The 15,783-nt window shown below is 44.5% G+C and overlaps 1 protein-coding gene across 3 annotated transcripts in view; it reads left to right on the top strand.

Moving 5' to 3' along the window:
* Window positions 1-14,578, top strand: part of DCAF5 (DDB1 and CUL4 associated factor 5) — a 104,022-nt gene extending 89,444 nt beyond the window's left edge. For all 3 annotated transcript variants that reach the window (XM_042989975.1, XM_042989974.1, XM_042989976.1), the window contains exons 8-9: window positions 5,578-5,705; window positions 12,511-14,578. In XM_042989975.1, coding sequence (XP_042845909.1) covers window positions 5,578-5,705; window positions 12,511-14,280 — 1,898 coding nt within the window. In that variant the 3' untranslated portion in view covers window positions 14,281-14,578. The remainder of the gene's footprint in view (window positions 1-5,577; window positions 5,706-12,510) is intronic.
* The last annotated feature ends 1,205 nt before the right edge of the window (window positions 14,579-15,783 follow it).

The raw sequence follows: 15,783 nt of genomic DNA, 5'->3' as shown, positions 1-15,783 counted from the left end.
TTGCCCTATCAGTACATTCTGCGGGATTTTGTTTAATATTCCAACCTAGAGCCTACCAGATAAAGTTATCACATGAAATGCTACAAGCTTTTCATTTACTGTAATCTGTCATTTTTACCTGAATATTGAGGGTTTTTTTTATACCACTCTTAACAGTATTCTCAGGGCACCTGTGTGGCTCAGTTGGTTGAGGGTCCCACTCTTGATTTCGGCTCAGGTCATGATCTCACAGTTTGTGAGTTCAAGCCTCACTGTCAGTGCAGAGCCTGCTTGGGATTTTCTCCCCCTCTCTTTGCCCCTCCCCACTTGTGCTGTCTCTGCCTCTCAAAATAAATAAAGACTTTAAGAAAAAACTAAAAACAAACAAAAAACCCACAATATTTTCCTGGGGAACCTGGCTGGTTCAGTCAGAAGAGCATGCAACTCTTGATCTCTGGATCATGAGTTGAAGCCCCATGATGGGTATAGAGATTACTGAAAAAAAAAAAAATAATTAAAACCTAAAAAAAAATTTTTAAGCATTTATTTTTGAGAGGATAGAGACAGCGTGAACAGGGGAGGGGCGGAGAGATGGGGAGACACCAGATTCGAAGCAGGATCCAGGTTCTGAGCTGTCAGCACAGAGCCCCATGCAGGGTTCAAACTCACGAACCGTGAGATCATGACCTGAGCTGAAGTCAGATGCTTAACCGATTCTCTCTCTCTGCCCCTCCTCTGCCTGTGTTTTTTTGCTCTCTCTCAAAATAAATAAATAAACCTAAAAAAAATTTTTAAGCAAACAATACTCTCCACTAGTTTCAATTTAACCATTTGTTAAGTCCTTTTTTTTAACGTTTTATTTATTTTTGAGAGACAGAGTGCAAGTGGGGGAGGGGCAGAGAAAGAAGGAAACACAGAATCTGAAGCAGGCTCCAGGCTCTGAGCTGTCAGCACAGAGCCTGACACAGGGCTCAAACCCAGGAACCGTGAGATTATGACCTGAGCTGAAGTCGGAAGCTTCACCAACTGAGCCACCCAGGAGCCCCTGTTGAGTCCTTATCTGTCCAATCCTCTTATTACTATGTTGGATATGTCAGCATAAATCTTGGAAAATCAAAGATATTTACTGTGTTCATGGGGGTCAATACTCTATTGCTTGGAAATGCAAATTTATCTCCTGCCATCTTAATTTCTTATCTTCCATCAGCCCCTTACAGTCATCTGGTCTTTGTTCCTGGTTCCTCACTACCACTTTCACACTTCACCTTCCCTAATCTCAGTGTTACCCATTGTTTCTCCTTCCCATCCTCGCAAAAGTGTTTGTCCTACCCATTAATTAACAGAAGGGGGAAAAAATCCAAAAACTCTGACAAGAAAATTAATACTGGTATTTTATCCAGGTTGATTTGGGATTTATTTCATTACAAAATACTTAAGTGTCCTGTTCTATAGCCCCAAGTGCCACTGAAGACCTCTTCCCAATGTGATTGATAAATTGTGTTAGACTAAAGCATCAAGAAATCTTGACCAGGTTGCTTTTACCTTTTGAGTTGAAAGCATAGTCATTCTTAGAGGATTTTGTTGAAACAAATAAAATTGACAAACAGAAGTAACTGAAGTTGGCAAGAAATGGGAATGTTGTCCTGACCCTTGAAAGTCCTAAGGGGACAAATCTCTGGCTGAATGTTGTAGGAAGAGGAGCATAGCTAAGGAAGGGGGAATGAGGGCCTATACACTTAGCGCCTTGTCTTCTCTGGAGGGACGCTTGGCCTTGGCATTTTAGAAAGGTCTTTATCAGGGTTCTAAGTAAGGTATTTTCTCTGAGTCCCTTGTGTTTCTTGGAATCTTGCTAAGATAGTCAGTTACTGATACTGGAATCTTATGAGAGGCCCACTCCTTTTCTTTTCTAAACTCTTGCAGTAAAATAGGTAAAGCCTATTTATAGCCTTCTTCACCTCCCTGGCATCCCTTCTGAACCAAAGGAAAGATGGAGATATAGCAACTTTGGCCTTGACTTAAAAAAAAAAAAAAAAAAAACCTACAAAATGATGCCAACATGTTTGGTTGGGCCAGACAGAGCAGATGGCCCAGCACAATGATCATTGGTTTGTACAGAAGTGTATAAACAAATGACAGCTCAAAAATGAGTAAGGTGGCTCTTCCCGGGTATGTGCTTTTTCATTGGTATCCATTATTAGTGATTAGGTCTTGACTCAGCTCATGGGGTGAGGTTGACCCTCACCAGTCCCGTCACCACAGTCTTAGAAATGATCCTGAAGGGAGAGTGTGTAGATTATGTAGTTCTTAGAAAAAAATATTCCCTGCCTGACTCCTGCCAACTTGATCCTGCTATCGATGGGCATGGTCTGGCTAGGTAATGGAGAGGGGAGACCCCAAGTTTTTACTGATAGTAGCATCTTGACCTTAGCCATTTCAGAATGAAGAAATCTTATTTATACAAATCTCCAGGAATGATAAAAATTTATTCTCTAAAAATCATTGTATCTAACTATATACTATCAGCTATATTCAGTCATTCAAACCTGGAAACCAGGAGGACTATCGAGAACCTCCCTGAAACCCATTCATTTTTCTGATTTTGAGTACACAGCCTTGGATACCTTAAACACATGGCAGCCGTAATTCTTCCTGTACCTGTTTTTACCATCAGTCTCTTGGTTCTATGGATTTCCTCTTTTTCAGATTTCCTAAGTATCAGTTTGGGTGGGAAGAAGGAGAGAAGATCTGTATTAAAATTGCTGGCGTGCCTGGGTGGCTCAGTCGGTTAAGCATCTGACTCTTGGTTTCAGCTCAGGTCAGGATCTTACAGTTTTGTGAGTTTGAGCCCCCATGTCGGGAGTGTGGAGCCTGCTTGGGATTCTGTCTGCCTCTCTCTCTGCCCTTCCCCTACTTGCGATATATGTGTTTCTCTCAAAATAAATAAATAAACTTAAAAAAATTGCTGCCAAGAAGAGAAATCAGATGAGGTCACATAGCATGGAAGAGCAATAGAAAGTTTTCCCATGGTCTCAATTTACAGATGTGGGTACCCTTTCACTTATTCTGCAAGTCCAAAAGTTACTGTAATTGTATTCCAAATAACCTTTAACAGATTAAGATCAGTTTGGTTGATAAAATTTAGTTCTGTGGTAGTTGATTCTTTAAGACATGAGATCCTCTATCTGTCCTCCTTTGGTGGTATTTATTCTAGAATTGCCGTCTCCTGAAACACTGTCCATTCAACAAGTGCTTACTAAGCAGGTACTTTTTGGTTCAGGCATTGCGCCCCCAGTTCTAGGTACACAAGAGAGCCAGTTCTACTTTCGTGAACTATTCAGTGTTGGCAATGTCTTGTGGTGATACTATGGAGCTTGTACTCAGGATGCCATTGGATAGAGTCTACCCCTTCCCCTTTCTTAAGTTGATGACTTATAAAAAAAAAAAACAACCAACCCATATGATAACTGCCAGAAAGATTTAGAAAGATTTTATGAGCTTCAGACTCCATCCCTATTCAAATCCTTTCATCTCTTAAAGGCCACTGTTACAGTGGAAAGGATATTGGGTGTTACAGCCAAACAGGCTCTGGTTCATATCCTGACTCTGCCATTTACTAGCTGTATGGTTAGGAAGAAATCACTCACATTCTCTGAGTCATTTAAATTACTTTTCTTGGAGGCAGTAGGATTAAATAAGAGATCAGTACTAGGTTTAGCCCAAAGATTCTTTGCTAAGTGACTACCCCAGCACAGGTATGAGTAGAATTCAGAAGAAAACCATGAATGGGAATGCTACTTTTTGAATCAACCTTATATTAAGAAAAAAAAAAAAATCCAAGGGAAATCTTTGGGGGGTGGTAAGATCCCTATGTTGAGACGACTGGTTTAGATTCCCATGGATCTCTTGTCCTTAATTTTCTCAAGTTTATTTTTATTTTGATTAGGCTCAAGTTACCTTCCCCTCCTCCCACTCCAGTCTAGGAACCCAGTACACTCAGGCTGCCTAGGGATTCCCATCATGGCAGCCTACTTTAGTGCTTAACCTTTCCTGATCCATGAAAACACATTTATTCTATGGTCTAGTCACTCTCCAAGGTTTATTAGCAAACTTGATGATGTTGGGTTGAGATATGGATAACTTTAAGTATATTATACATCCTGGATAATTCAAACATTAATAATGTCAACTATGGTGGGAAAATTAGGCAAAGGACGTTTTTGTCACTTACCAAGTAGAATAAGCACCTAGTGCTAGTTAAGTGGGCACTACCAAGGAACAGATCAATGCAGTCTGAAAACTCTCACTGTCATAAAAAAGATATATATGTACATGGCAATAAAGAGGGATATCTTCCATGAGTCACAAGAGGAATTGTGTCAGGAGGCCAAAAGCAGAAGAAGACACCTTCTCCAGAACCAGATTATGTCTGGAGAAGGGATATTGTTCCTAGTCATTGTCCCTCTAGGACACTGAGATGAGAAATGTCTGGAATGAATGTTTAAACAAGGTGGAGTTGGGAGTGGGGTGGAGGTATGTGAAGCCAAGACTGCCTACTGATTGATACTTTGTGCCCTAGTGGTGCCAAGCTCCTGGTAGGGGCTAAGATGGTATTCATTGCTTAGATAAACAGATACTTATTTGTTTGTGTCTGAACGCATCACATTTTGCCAGTTGGCTGGGGACACAGGTTGGCTTATGTGTACTAAGCTGTTGATGGTTGCTCAGAAGCGACCTTGTTCAGAACATGGATGTGTATGTTGTGTGTGATGCCCTTACCAGTGAAGTTGAACCTTTGAGATTATTTCAAGTGTATAAATGATGACATCTTCATCTGTGTTATATGTTCCAGGCCTCTGGTGCTTTTCTCAGTCACTGAAGAAGAAAGCCTACAGGACGGTCCTTAAAATACAGCTTTCTATTAGTGGCCTCTTGATTTTAATACATATGTGACGGTTTTAAGGCCCTTACTCTAATTCACATTCTTAGTACTTGGGCCCTTCCTATTAGGGAAGTGGCCCAGATCTCCTTTCTTTATCCCTAACTCTCCCCATTATCAGGGTAATAAAAGGATTTTTTCCATTATTTTCCCCGTGGTTTTCATATGTTTGTTTTGTTTGCTACCTTCATCATAGAAATTGAGGGCAAGTAGATGAGAGATTTTTCTGTGCATTTAAGTAATTATATGCTTCTGGTTCTGCATGTCCCTGGCTCAGCTGCCTAACTGTTCCCAAGTAGTTCAGTCTCATTTTGCTCATGACTGGCCTTTTCTAAGGTAACACTTGGGTTCTATCTTGGGGATCAAAAACTTGAGAAATGTTTTAAGTGCCTGTGGCTTCATTGACAATGGAATTGCAGGGGGTGGGCGTGGGCAATGCTTACAGGCTAAATAAAGGCTCTTGGTAAGAGCACATATGCTGAGAGAATGTTTCATCTTCCCTCTTTCCATAGCAACTTTATCTGTAAGATTAAGCATTCTGCTGGTGGCATAGTTAATAAAAAATCTTGGCTCCAGTTCAGAACTGTTTGTCTGCCATTACTGGAACCTCTTTACTTTGCTCCATTTCATCATTTGATTTTTGTTTCCTTCTGTCTTCCCAGGTGGCATTGGTAGGGTGGTCAACGGAGCCTTCATGGTGCTGAAAGGGCATCGGTCTATTGTTAACCAGGTCCGATTTAACCCTCACACCTACATGATCTGCTCTTCTGGCGTAGAAAAGATTATCAAGGTGAGGCATCTTTCCCTTCTAACTGTTTTAAACAAATTATTACAATTCATAATGGGAAGAAACTAGAACAATATATATAGGACCTCATATCTAAACATACTAAAGGTCTATCAAAATTCTCAATTATTTTGGGGCACTTGGCTGGCTCAGTCAGTAGAGCATACGACTTTTGATCTTGGGTTTGTGAGTTCAAGCCCCACGTTGGGCACAGATTACTTTTAAAAACCTCTCGATTATTTTCACATGCTACAGAATACTGAAAAATTGATATTAAAAAGAGTGGTTTAAAACCCTCCTTTCAGGACCTCTTTTAAAAATAGTCACCAGGCTTTGAAACTAGATGCCATTTGTATGCCACTACGTTGCCAATAGCTTTTGATCTGGAGTCTGATGAGTTCTGTTTTCCAAGCCTCATCTGGAAGCCACTGTCCCCTCAGTTACTCGGGTGCACTTTGCATTAATTGCTATGCTAATATGGCACAGACATAACTAAGTGACTGCCAGAACCATAGCTAAATTGTCTCAGAACATATCAAAAACCACTGCATGTGGTTGTGATTGAAGCTAAACACTTGCATTAGTTGCACATCGACTCAATGAACTGAACCCAGCCAAGGAATGTATTTGGAACCTGCAACCAAGAGACCAAGCCTGGCCTGTGTCCACAGAAGGACATCACTCACATTCCAGTAGTTAGTAACCCTTTTCCACATTGGAGAAAATGAAGGTTTGAGGCAAATGATAAATTCTTCAGGACTCCTTGATAACTTGATTTTTAAGTAAGGATGGATGATAATCCCCCCAAAAGATAAAACTCCTCATATTTTATCCTAAAATGACATTGAAAACCAGTTTTCATTTTCTTCTCTTCTTTCCTCCTTCCTTCCTTTTTTCCTCCCTCCCTCCCTCCCTCTCTTTTTCCCTTTCCTTTTCTTTTTCTTTAACTATTCAAGTTATATCTGAGTAAGGGAAGTTGTCAGAAATGTAATGTTGGAGTATGGGTCGTATTTTTATTTATCCTTAATCCAACTTCCTTTATTTAAGTTTTGTTGGTCCTATGGATCAGGACTGACTTTCATGATTGCACATATTTTTCCACAGACCTGGAGCAGGACTTCTGGATCATTTTTATGGACTTTTTCTTTTTATAGATGATGAGATTTAAATGATAAACTACCCATCTGGGGTTAATTACACAGCTGATTAGCGGTAGTTAGGATAGAGCCCTGTTTCTTGTTCTTCCCAATGTCCTGTCACACTCCCATGCTGGTGGAAGGCAGCAGGCAGCCAGAGGCCCCTGCTAGAGGTGGTCATCTTAAGAGTCCTTCACTGAGCAGTTGTGGAGTTGGCTCTGTCCCTTGAATTGCTTTCTCTTCTCCTTTGGCCGATGACTAATGGGTTGGCACAGTAGCATGTCCTCTCTCGGCCTGGTGACGTCATTCTCTTTCTCAGAGCCCAGCTTGGACATCTCCTTTAGAAGAGAGATTCCTGTTTGGCTATGTACTCTGGGATGCTTCTGTACTTAGTCTCCCCATTTATTGTTTAGTCAACTGGAGGCCTTACCCTAAAGGTCATGTTTGGAAACTAGCCAAGTTCTCAGAGGAGAAAGAGAAGAAAATGTTTTCTCTGGGAGGTTATCCAGACTTAACTATGGAACTCACTGCTTCCAGGTTCCCATGGGGTCTGAATGCTGCCCTACCAAGAGGCCTGATTAGCCATTTGAAACCTTAAGTCAACACAACTGGTGCCCTTGAATAGTTATTTGAGTCTGTTTCCCATCTGTCAAGTAAGGATGCTAACAGTGACTTGCCATCCAGGAGTGCCTTGTGAATTGCCTGTGCCTGACAATTTCTGACTATTTTAATAAGTGTCACTTTCCTGCTTGCTATTTCTGAGAGGACCAATGGCCCCAAGAGCATAATGTTTTAGCCCAGTCTGAGCTCTTTTTTCTCTCCACTTCACCTTCTCCCTTGTCCTTTACTGCTGCCTTTTTAACTCAGAGTAGAATCCCTGCTGTCAGGGCCAACCTCTTCTCACCCATAACAGTTTTCTAACTCCCTGAATGTCCACACTGAGCAAACAAGGGGGTTTGTTTTGTATTTAAACACAGAGGGGCAAGATAGGACAAATGCTGACATTTTTTTCCCTCAAAGACCAGTATTCATTTATTCAATTATGATACTTGTGACATTTATGATATACCTGTGTATGCCATTTGTGCTAGGGCCTATGGGGAACATAAAGGAAAAAAAAGGTAACGCAGGTCCCCCAGGAATTGATGACCCAGTAGGAGAGACAAGAAATAAAGATAATGAAAAAATGCAATACCTACATAAGAGATATAAACAAAATGCTCTGGGGGAAAGAGAGTTTTCCCGTCTGTGGTAACCTCAGGCAGGAAATATTTGAACTAGATTTTGAAGAATAAAGACTGTAAAAGGAAGAAGAATAAGATACCAGGAACATTCTAAGTAGAGGGAATGGGTAGTTAATTATTTCATTGAATCAGTAAATATTTATTGATCACCTACAGTGTTCCAGGCATTATACTAAGAAATAATACTCAGAAACAGTGAAGTGTAGGACCTGTTCAGAAAATGATCCTGTTTGGCCAAAATGAAGTGCACAAGAAGAGAGATCTAAGATATAAGGCAGGAAGGTTAGCAAGAGATGGGCCCAGAAGGTCTTGGAAGCCAGATTAGAGAGTGTGGAGAACCCTTGAGTAGCAATTTTAGGTCTCTGTCTGTATAGATTTTCTTGGTAGATGGACAAATTTCTTTTTTTTTTTTTTTTTAATTTTTTTAATGTTTATTATTTGTTTTTGAGAGAGAGAGAGACCAAGCATGAGCAGGAGAGAGGCAAAAAGAGAGGGAGACACAGAATCCGAAGCAAGCTCCAGGCTCTGAGCTATCAGCACAGAGCCTAACATGGGGCTCAAACCAAGGAACCATGAGATCCTGATCTGAGCCGAAGTCGGACGCTTAACTGACTGAGCCACCCGGGCACCCCTGACAAATTTCTTAATTTAGTACAATATCACAAAGAGAAGAAGGCTTAGAGCTGCTACATCAGGCTTGTCATGGTCACCTATGTAGATCAGAACACTTGCTACTTAATTGTTTTCCATTTTGATGATGTTTAAATAAGAATTGAACTGCATCTTTTTCCTCAGCAGCCTTTTTTTTTTTTAATGTTTATTTATTTTGAGGGAGAGAGAATGAGGAGGGGAAGGGCAGAGAGAGAGAGGGGGAGAAAGAATCCCAAGCAGGCTCCACACTTTCAGCACAGAATCTGACGTGGGGCTTGAATTCATGAACTGTGTGATCATGACCTGAGCCGAAATCAAGACTCAGATGCTTAATGGACTGAGCCACCGCAGGGCCCTACCCTCAGCAGTCTCTTGAACTGAACTTTTCACTGGGCTTGGAGAAGAACCTGCTCATCCCTCCTTTTCTCATGAACCTTGCCCCTAGAGGAGTCATATCTAGCCACATTTAACATGTTAGCAACAGGAGGTTGTGTTTTGGGGGCACCTGGGTGGCTCAGTCGGTTAAGCATCCGACCTCAGCTCAGGTCATGATCTCGTGGTCCTTGAGTTCGAGCCCCACATCGAGCTCTGTGTTGACAGCTCAGAGCCTGGAGCCGGCTTCAGATTCTGTGTCTCCCCCTCTGTCTCTGCCCCTCCCCTGCTCATGCTCTGTCTCTCTCTCACTCTCAAAAATAAAGATTAAAAAAAATTTTTTAAAAGAAGTTGTGTTTTCGTTGCTTTACTTCTGAGTTGTTTCAGTGGAAAGAAATAACCACTTTCACAAATATTTGAAACTGACATTTTAAGGATGAGGACTAAGATAATAGCGACGGTCAGTCCTTCTGATGTTCAAAAGTCTCTTTGAGGATGGGTCTGAGACTTTCTAGTTACGGTGTTCAGCTGCCAAGTGAAAGAGAAAGCACCATGTTTTGTTGTGCTGTGGTATAGGTTATGTCATTTTGTCATTTTCATTTCTACAGATGAGAAAAGAGACTTTCGAGAGTGAAGTCATTTGCCCAGGGCTATGTGAGGCCACAGAGCTGGGGTTCCTACCCCTTCTGTCAGCCCCAGCAGCTCTGTGCTACAAGTCCCTTGAGGACTGAAAACTGCCTGTCTGGCATGATGGTTTTGTTTTGCTCTGAATCCTAGGATTGGATAAGACCCATCTAATTCACTGTTTAGATCAGGGGGTTGAGCTTTATCCAAGGTCAACCAGCTAACTAGGAATTGAGTGGGAACCCACACTCAAGTCTCCTGTCTCCTGATCCAGTGGTTTGTTCCATTACTCTAAGCTTCAGGAATGAAAGTCTACCTCAGCTTAATACATTCCAGAGCCCAAATAAAAGCTGACTTTCAGTGTTAATGATTTTCATTCCTGAAGGAAGAAATAGGAGGCTGGGTAATAGATCAGAAAGAACCTAGAAACTGGTTTGTTGGATAGTTGGACCAGCATCCCACCTTCAATATTTTGTACTTCTGTTAACAAATTCTGTGTTTCTGTGATGCACATATAGATTCATCTTTATATTAGATAACATGGTTAGTAACATTTCACCATTTTTAAACTGAGAAAGTAAGAGATCTGGCCCAGAATATAGAATGAGGCCCCAAAAAGTCCTAAGGACTTTGCCTTTGGAATCCCTCCAGTTTCCTTCCTAAGCCACCAAACTTTTCCCTTGGACATTTGTTTGCAGAGATAGTCATTCGTAGCTTGAGCCTGTTGTTGAAGGCCATATCTGAATGTTTCCCAAACTTTGGGTCTCACAAAGAATTTGAGAATCTCCTCAGAAAAATCCTTTCTTTTCTGCTACTTAAACTTTTTTTTTTTTTTTAAGTTTTTTTTGGGGGGTGCCTGCATGGCTCAGTCAGTTGAGCGTCTGACTTCAGCTCAAGTCATGATCTCACGGTTTGGGAGTTTGAGCCCCACATCAGGCTCGCTGCTGTCAGCATGGAGCCTGCTTTGCATCCTCTGTCCCCCTCTCTCTGCTCCCCCCACTTGTGCTCTCTCAAAAATAATTTTTTTTTCTATATTTATTTTTGAGAGAGAGAGAGTGGGGGTGGCGCAGAGAGAGAGGGGGAGAGAGAATCCCAAGTAGGCTCTGCCCTGTCAGCAACAGAGCCCGATGTAGAGCTCAGACTCATGAACCATGAGATCATGACCTGAGCCGAAATCAAGAGTCAGATGCTTAACAGACTGAGCCACACATGTGCCCCTCCACTATTTTCTAACCGTATACTAGTGTTTCTTAAATGTTGGTCTCCCCTTGTTAAAAATGCAGAGCCCAGGTACCCAGTGGTGATGTAGTGAATCAGAATCTCTACGGGTGGGACTCAGGAGTCAACACTGTTATGACTCTTCAGGTGATTCTTGCGCACTTTGGGGTGTGAGAACCACTACTTAAACCTCCCCTGGGTCACATAATGAAGATGGAGACGGGAGAACGCCTGAGGAGTTGTGGGCAGGGAACAAAGTCAAAAGAAGAATAAATCTAAAGTAAGAATTGGTGAAAAGAGCTAATTTAGGTTTTTCTAGCCCCTTTTGAACTGGGGATCCTCCAAAGAGATTCTGCCTCCCAGAAGTTGCAAGTTAAGCATGGGAAGGGTTGGGCCTCAGGAAAGTGCTCATAAGGAGGTGAATTTGTCCTTGGGTAGCTTTGGGGAAGCAAAGGCATTGTCTTGATCCAGGTTAGAGAATGAAGAGCCCTGTTTTCTGGGTTGGGTGCCTAAAGATAGACACCAGCCTGTCAGGCAAGAAAATCGCCTGGAATTTCATCTGAGTTGCCATGGCTACCGGCTGATGTAACTGAGCTTCTGTGAGCTGCTCCATGGACCAGTCTGGCAGTCAGGTGAAGCTAAGCATTCTCATTTGCAGTGACAGCTTAATTACCTTGAACTGGATTTTTGCATAACTTATTCCACTTGTAAAGTTGGGCCTTTGCAGTCAGGCACACCTGAGTTTGAGTCCTACCTAGCTCTGCCTAGATCCTCTGGTTGTCAGCCTGTATCTCTGGTGATAGAGTGGAGGCTGTTAAAGGGTGGGTCTCCGGTCTTGGGGTGTGTGTCCTACCCATTCCTGTAGCTAACAGAAGAGTTGGGGAGCAGGCCAGCAGCAACCTGGTTAAGAGAACCCAGTTTCCCGGGTAACTGATGCCTGCATGTCCAAGAGGGAACTGCAGTGTAGGCAGTTGGCTATTCTTATCAAGCTCCACAAGCAATTCCCATTAGTTAAAAATAGAAATGTTGCAGTTGGGGAGAAGTGGAGTTATAGGCTGAAATACTAACTACCACGGAGGACTGACTGCTGGGTCTGTTTCCACTTTGGAAAAGTGGCACCTCCCTGTGCACAGCTTCAGTCTTCTGAGAGTTTTGAGCACGTTGGCCAATCTTCAAGTCTTCCCCTGCCCTTCAAGATTATGGAGGGGGTTGTTGTAATTTCCACGCTACTAACACAGGAAGCTAAAGGAGAGGGGGCGCTGTAGGGGAGATGGCGTGTCACTGTGCTACGCCTAGAGACGGGACTTCGCTTTCCCGACACTAGGCTGATGCCGTGTCCTAGACGATGCTTTTTCCAACATCGGACTCTAGAAGCCTGGGTTTTCATGTGTGGCCCACATAATCCGGTCTGGTAAAGAATACATTTTTAAAACTGGTTAGCAAATCCTGGCTAAATGACAGGGGAGGGTCCGGAGAAACTCTGCCTTAGTGTTCTTTATCACTACCAGCTTTAGAGTACCTCCCAATCAGGCCTCCTTGGTTTTGTTTTTGCCTTCTGTGCAGATCTGGAGCCCATACAAGCAGCCAGGATGTACAGGAGACCTAGACGGACGGATTGAGGATGATTCCCGCTGCCTCTATACCCACGAAGAATACATCAGCCTTGTGCTGAACAGCGGGAGTGGCCTGTCACACGACTATGCCAACCAGTCCGTGCAGGAAGACCCCCGGATGATGGCCTTCTTTGACTCGTTGGTGCGCCGAGAGATCGAGGGCTGGAGCTCTGACTCGGACAGCGACCTCAGTGAGAGCACTATACTCCAGCTGCACGCTGGGGTCAGCGAACGCTCAGGCTACACTGACTCAGAGTCCTCAGCCTCGCTGCCCCGTTCCCCTCCACCCACGGTGGACGAGAATGCCGACAGCGCCTTCCATCTGGGGCCCCTGCGGGTCACCACCACCAACGCGGTGGCGTCGCCTCCACCGCCGCCCACGTGCGAGGACGCAGCCTCTCGCCAGCAGCGCCTGTCTGCCCTGCGGCGCTACCAGGACAAACGCCTCCTGGCCCTCTCCAACGAGTCCGACTCCGAGGAGAACGCCTGCGAGGTTGAGCTGGACACAGATCTCTTCCCCCGGCCGCGGTCTCCCAGCCCTGAAGACGAGTCCAGCAGCTCCAGCAGCTCCAGCAGCTCTGAGGACCAGGAGGAGCTGAACGAGCGCCGAACCTCCACGCGGCAGCGGAACGCCATGCGGCGCCGACAGAAGACACCCCGGGAAGAGAGGCCCACCCCTGCGAGCAAGCCCGCCAACACCTACATTGGAGAAGACAACTACGATTACCCCCAGATCAAAGTGGATGACCTCTCCTCCTCCCCGACGTCCTCCCCTGAGCGGGGCACTTCCACCCTGGAGATTCAGCCGAGCCGAGCATCGCCAACCTCCGACATAGAGTCGGTTGAACGAAAAATTTATAAGGCTTACAAGTGGCTCCGCTACTCCTATATCTCCTACTCAAATAACAAAGATGGAGAGAGCTCCCTCGTGGCTGGGGAGGCCGACGAAGGGAGGGCCGGAACCAGCCACAAGGATAACCCAGCCCCTTCTTCCAGTAAGGAAGCCTGTCTAAGCATGACCATAGCCCAGAGGAACCAGGACCTGCCCCCTGAAGGTCGCAGCAAGGATGCTTTTAAAGAAGGGACTTCTGCTAGAAATCCCAGCAATGGCTCAGGCCATGAGCACAGCAGCCACCCTTGGGCAGAGGCGCCAGAAGATACCTCACAGGACACTAACAATGGTAGCTCTGTAGAACATTCTTTCGAAACCAAGAAGCTCAATGGAAAGGCCCTGAGCAAGGCCCTAAGCAGCCGGGCTGAGGAGCCGCCCTCTCCTCCTGTCCCCAAGGCATCTGGCTCCACTCTCAGCAGTGGGTCTGGCAGCTGTCCCAGGACCCAGTCTGATGACAGTGAGGAGCGGAGCCCCGAAACCATCTGTGCCAACCACAACAATGGACGCTTACACCCCCGCCCCCCTCATCCCCACAACAATGGGCAGAACTTCGGGGAGCTGGAGGCAGTGGCCTGCTCTTCCCCAGGACATTCGGACACTGACCATGATAACTTGTCCCTGACAGGGACGCTCCTACACAAAGATTGTTGTGGGTCTGAAATGGCCTGTGAGACCCCCAGTGCTGGAACGAGAGAGGACCCCACTGACCCCCCAGACACAGACAGCAGTAGGGCTGTTCACGGCCACAGTGGCCTCAAAAGGCACCGAATCGAATTGGAAGATACAGATTCAGAGAATTCCTCCTCAGAGAAGAAATTAAAAACATGATAAATACAAAGGGAAAACAAAAAGCTATGAAAAGTAGCTTTACAAAGAAAATTTTTAATCCTGTTTAGTGAACGCAGAGAAAAGGAAAAAAAGTATTAAAGGCACATAAAACCAGGGCCTGAGATTTTGTGTCTGATGCTGCTCCCTTCTATTCAATAATGGGTCTGAATGTTTAGCTGGTCACTGGCTTGTGCTGTGTAAGGAGAGGTGGGGGGGAAATCCAAGTGACTCCTTTCTAGTAAGACTTGAGCATCGCGTACCTGTGCGTTTTGTTAAAGTAAATCCTTGTTGAGACATTTGACTTGTTCTTGTGTGTGTTCACCGGCACGTGTGAGCTCATTGTCTCCGAGGCTTTTCTTTTGGTTCTCCATCGGGAAGGATCAATGGATCTGTATCTTTTGCCATCTCACCTTGTTTACATGCTGTCAGTGTTCTGGTCTTAATGGTGAGTGCCTGCTGAATCTGACTGCCCTGCCAATGAGTTGTGGATTTATGCTGAAAAAATGAAGGGGAGAATGGAAACAAGCCTTCCATGCTGGAAGGAACACATGGTTCCTTTCTGAAGGAAACTTTCCTTCCATGTTTTCTCTCAGTAGCACTTCTTCATTGAGCATTTAATGTGGACACACTAAAAGTGAACTGTATTTAATGCTAATGGGAGGTTAGCACTTGAGATCAGATTCCAGAGAATGTAGATTCCTGGTCAACTTCACCCATGGCAAATTGAGCAGTGCTGGGCCACACTCTGTATGGAGGCCATGAACTAGAACTAGTTATGGGGGACTGCTTTAACCAGTTAGGTACTACTTCCTAAGAGGAGCTCTTGAGGCCAGCGGGCACTTCCTTGGCCCTCTGTGATGAAGGGAGGGGGAAAAGGCAGCTCTGAAGAGCTTGGTGCTCAGACGATTTAAGCAGATGTCATAGGTATGTTCATGAAGAAGTGTAGTGAAGAGCAGAGTGTGGTGCCATGTTCTTTTAATTCAACCCAAAATGCTTGGTCAGAATTGAAGGAAACTGGCATCTTCCCCTGGGCTTGCAACTAGCAGAGGCTGTGGTGTTCTGACTAGATCTTGCAGAGCAGTACGCATCTCTAAATAACCGATTCCTGTTGAGTTGGTGTGTTAGGAGGCAGAGAAGAGTCTCTGGTGTAAGGCTCCTGGCTCCTGGCAGAGACTGCATTTCACCGAGAGGGGGAAAGACCAAGAGATTTTCAGCATCACAGTGGTCCATCCTTACAGTCACTTGGTCATAGTTACACAAAGCAGGAAGACCTAGGGATGACCAGATATCTCGTCAGCACAGATGTCATGAAAAAGCAGAATCGTGGCAAGAAATGAGGAAGAGAGGGAAAGAGGCACACTGTAACTTTTCTTGGGTGCAAGTGTGCTAGACCACTTGGGGCGCGGCCAGCATTGGCGTAGAGAGGACCGAATGTGTGACTGATCCAGTGTTCCTTTTAGAGAAGGGCCCGTCCTACTGGGACTGGGACCATGTGGAGGATGA

Source organism: Panthera tigris, chromosome B3, assembly GCF_018350195.1.
Source record: "Panthera tigris isolate Pti1 chromosome B3, P.tigris_Pti1_mat1.1, whole genome shotgun sequence".
NCBI lineage: Eukaryota > Metazoa > Chordata > Mammalia > Carnivora > Felidae > Panthera > Panthera tigris.
Note: the sequence above shows the minus strand (reverse complement) of the source record. Positions and strands in the feature narration are given on the sequence as shown.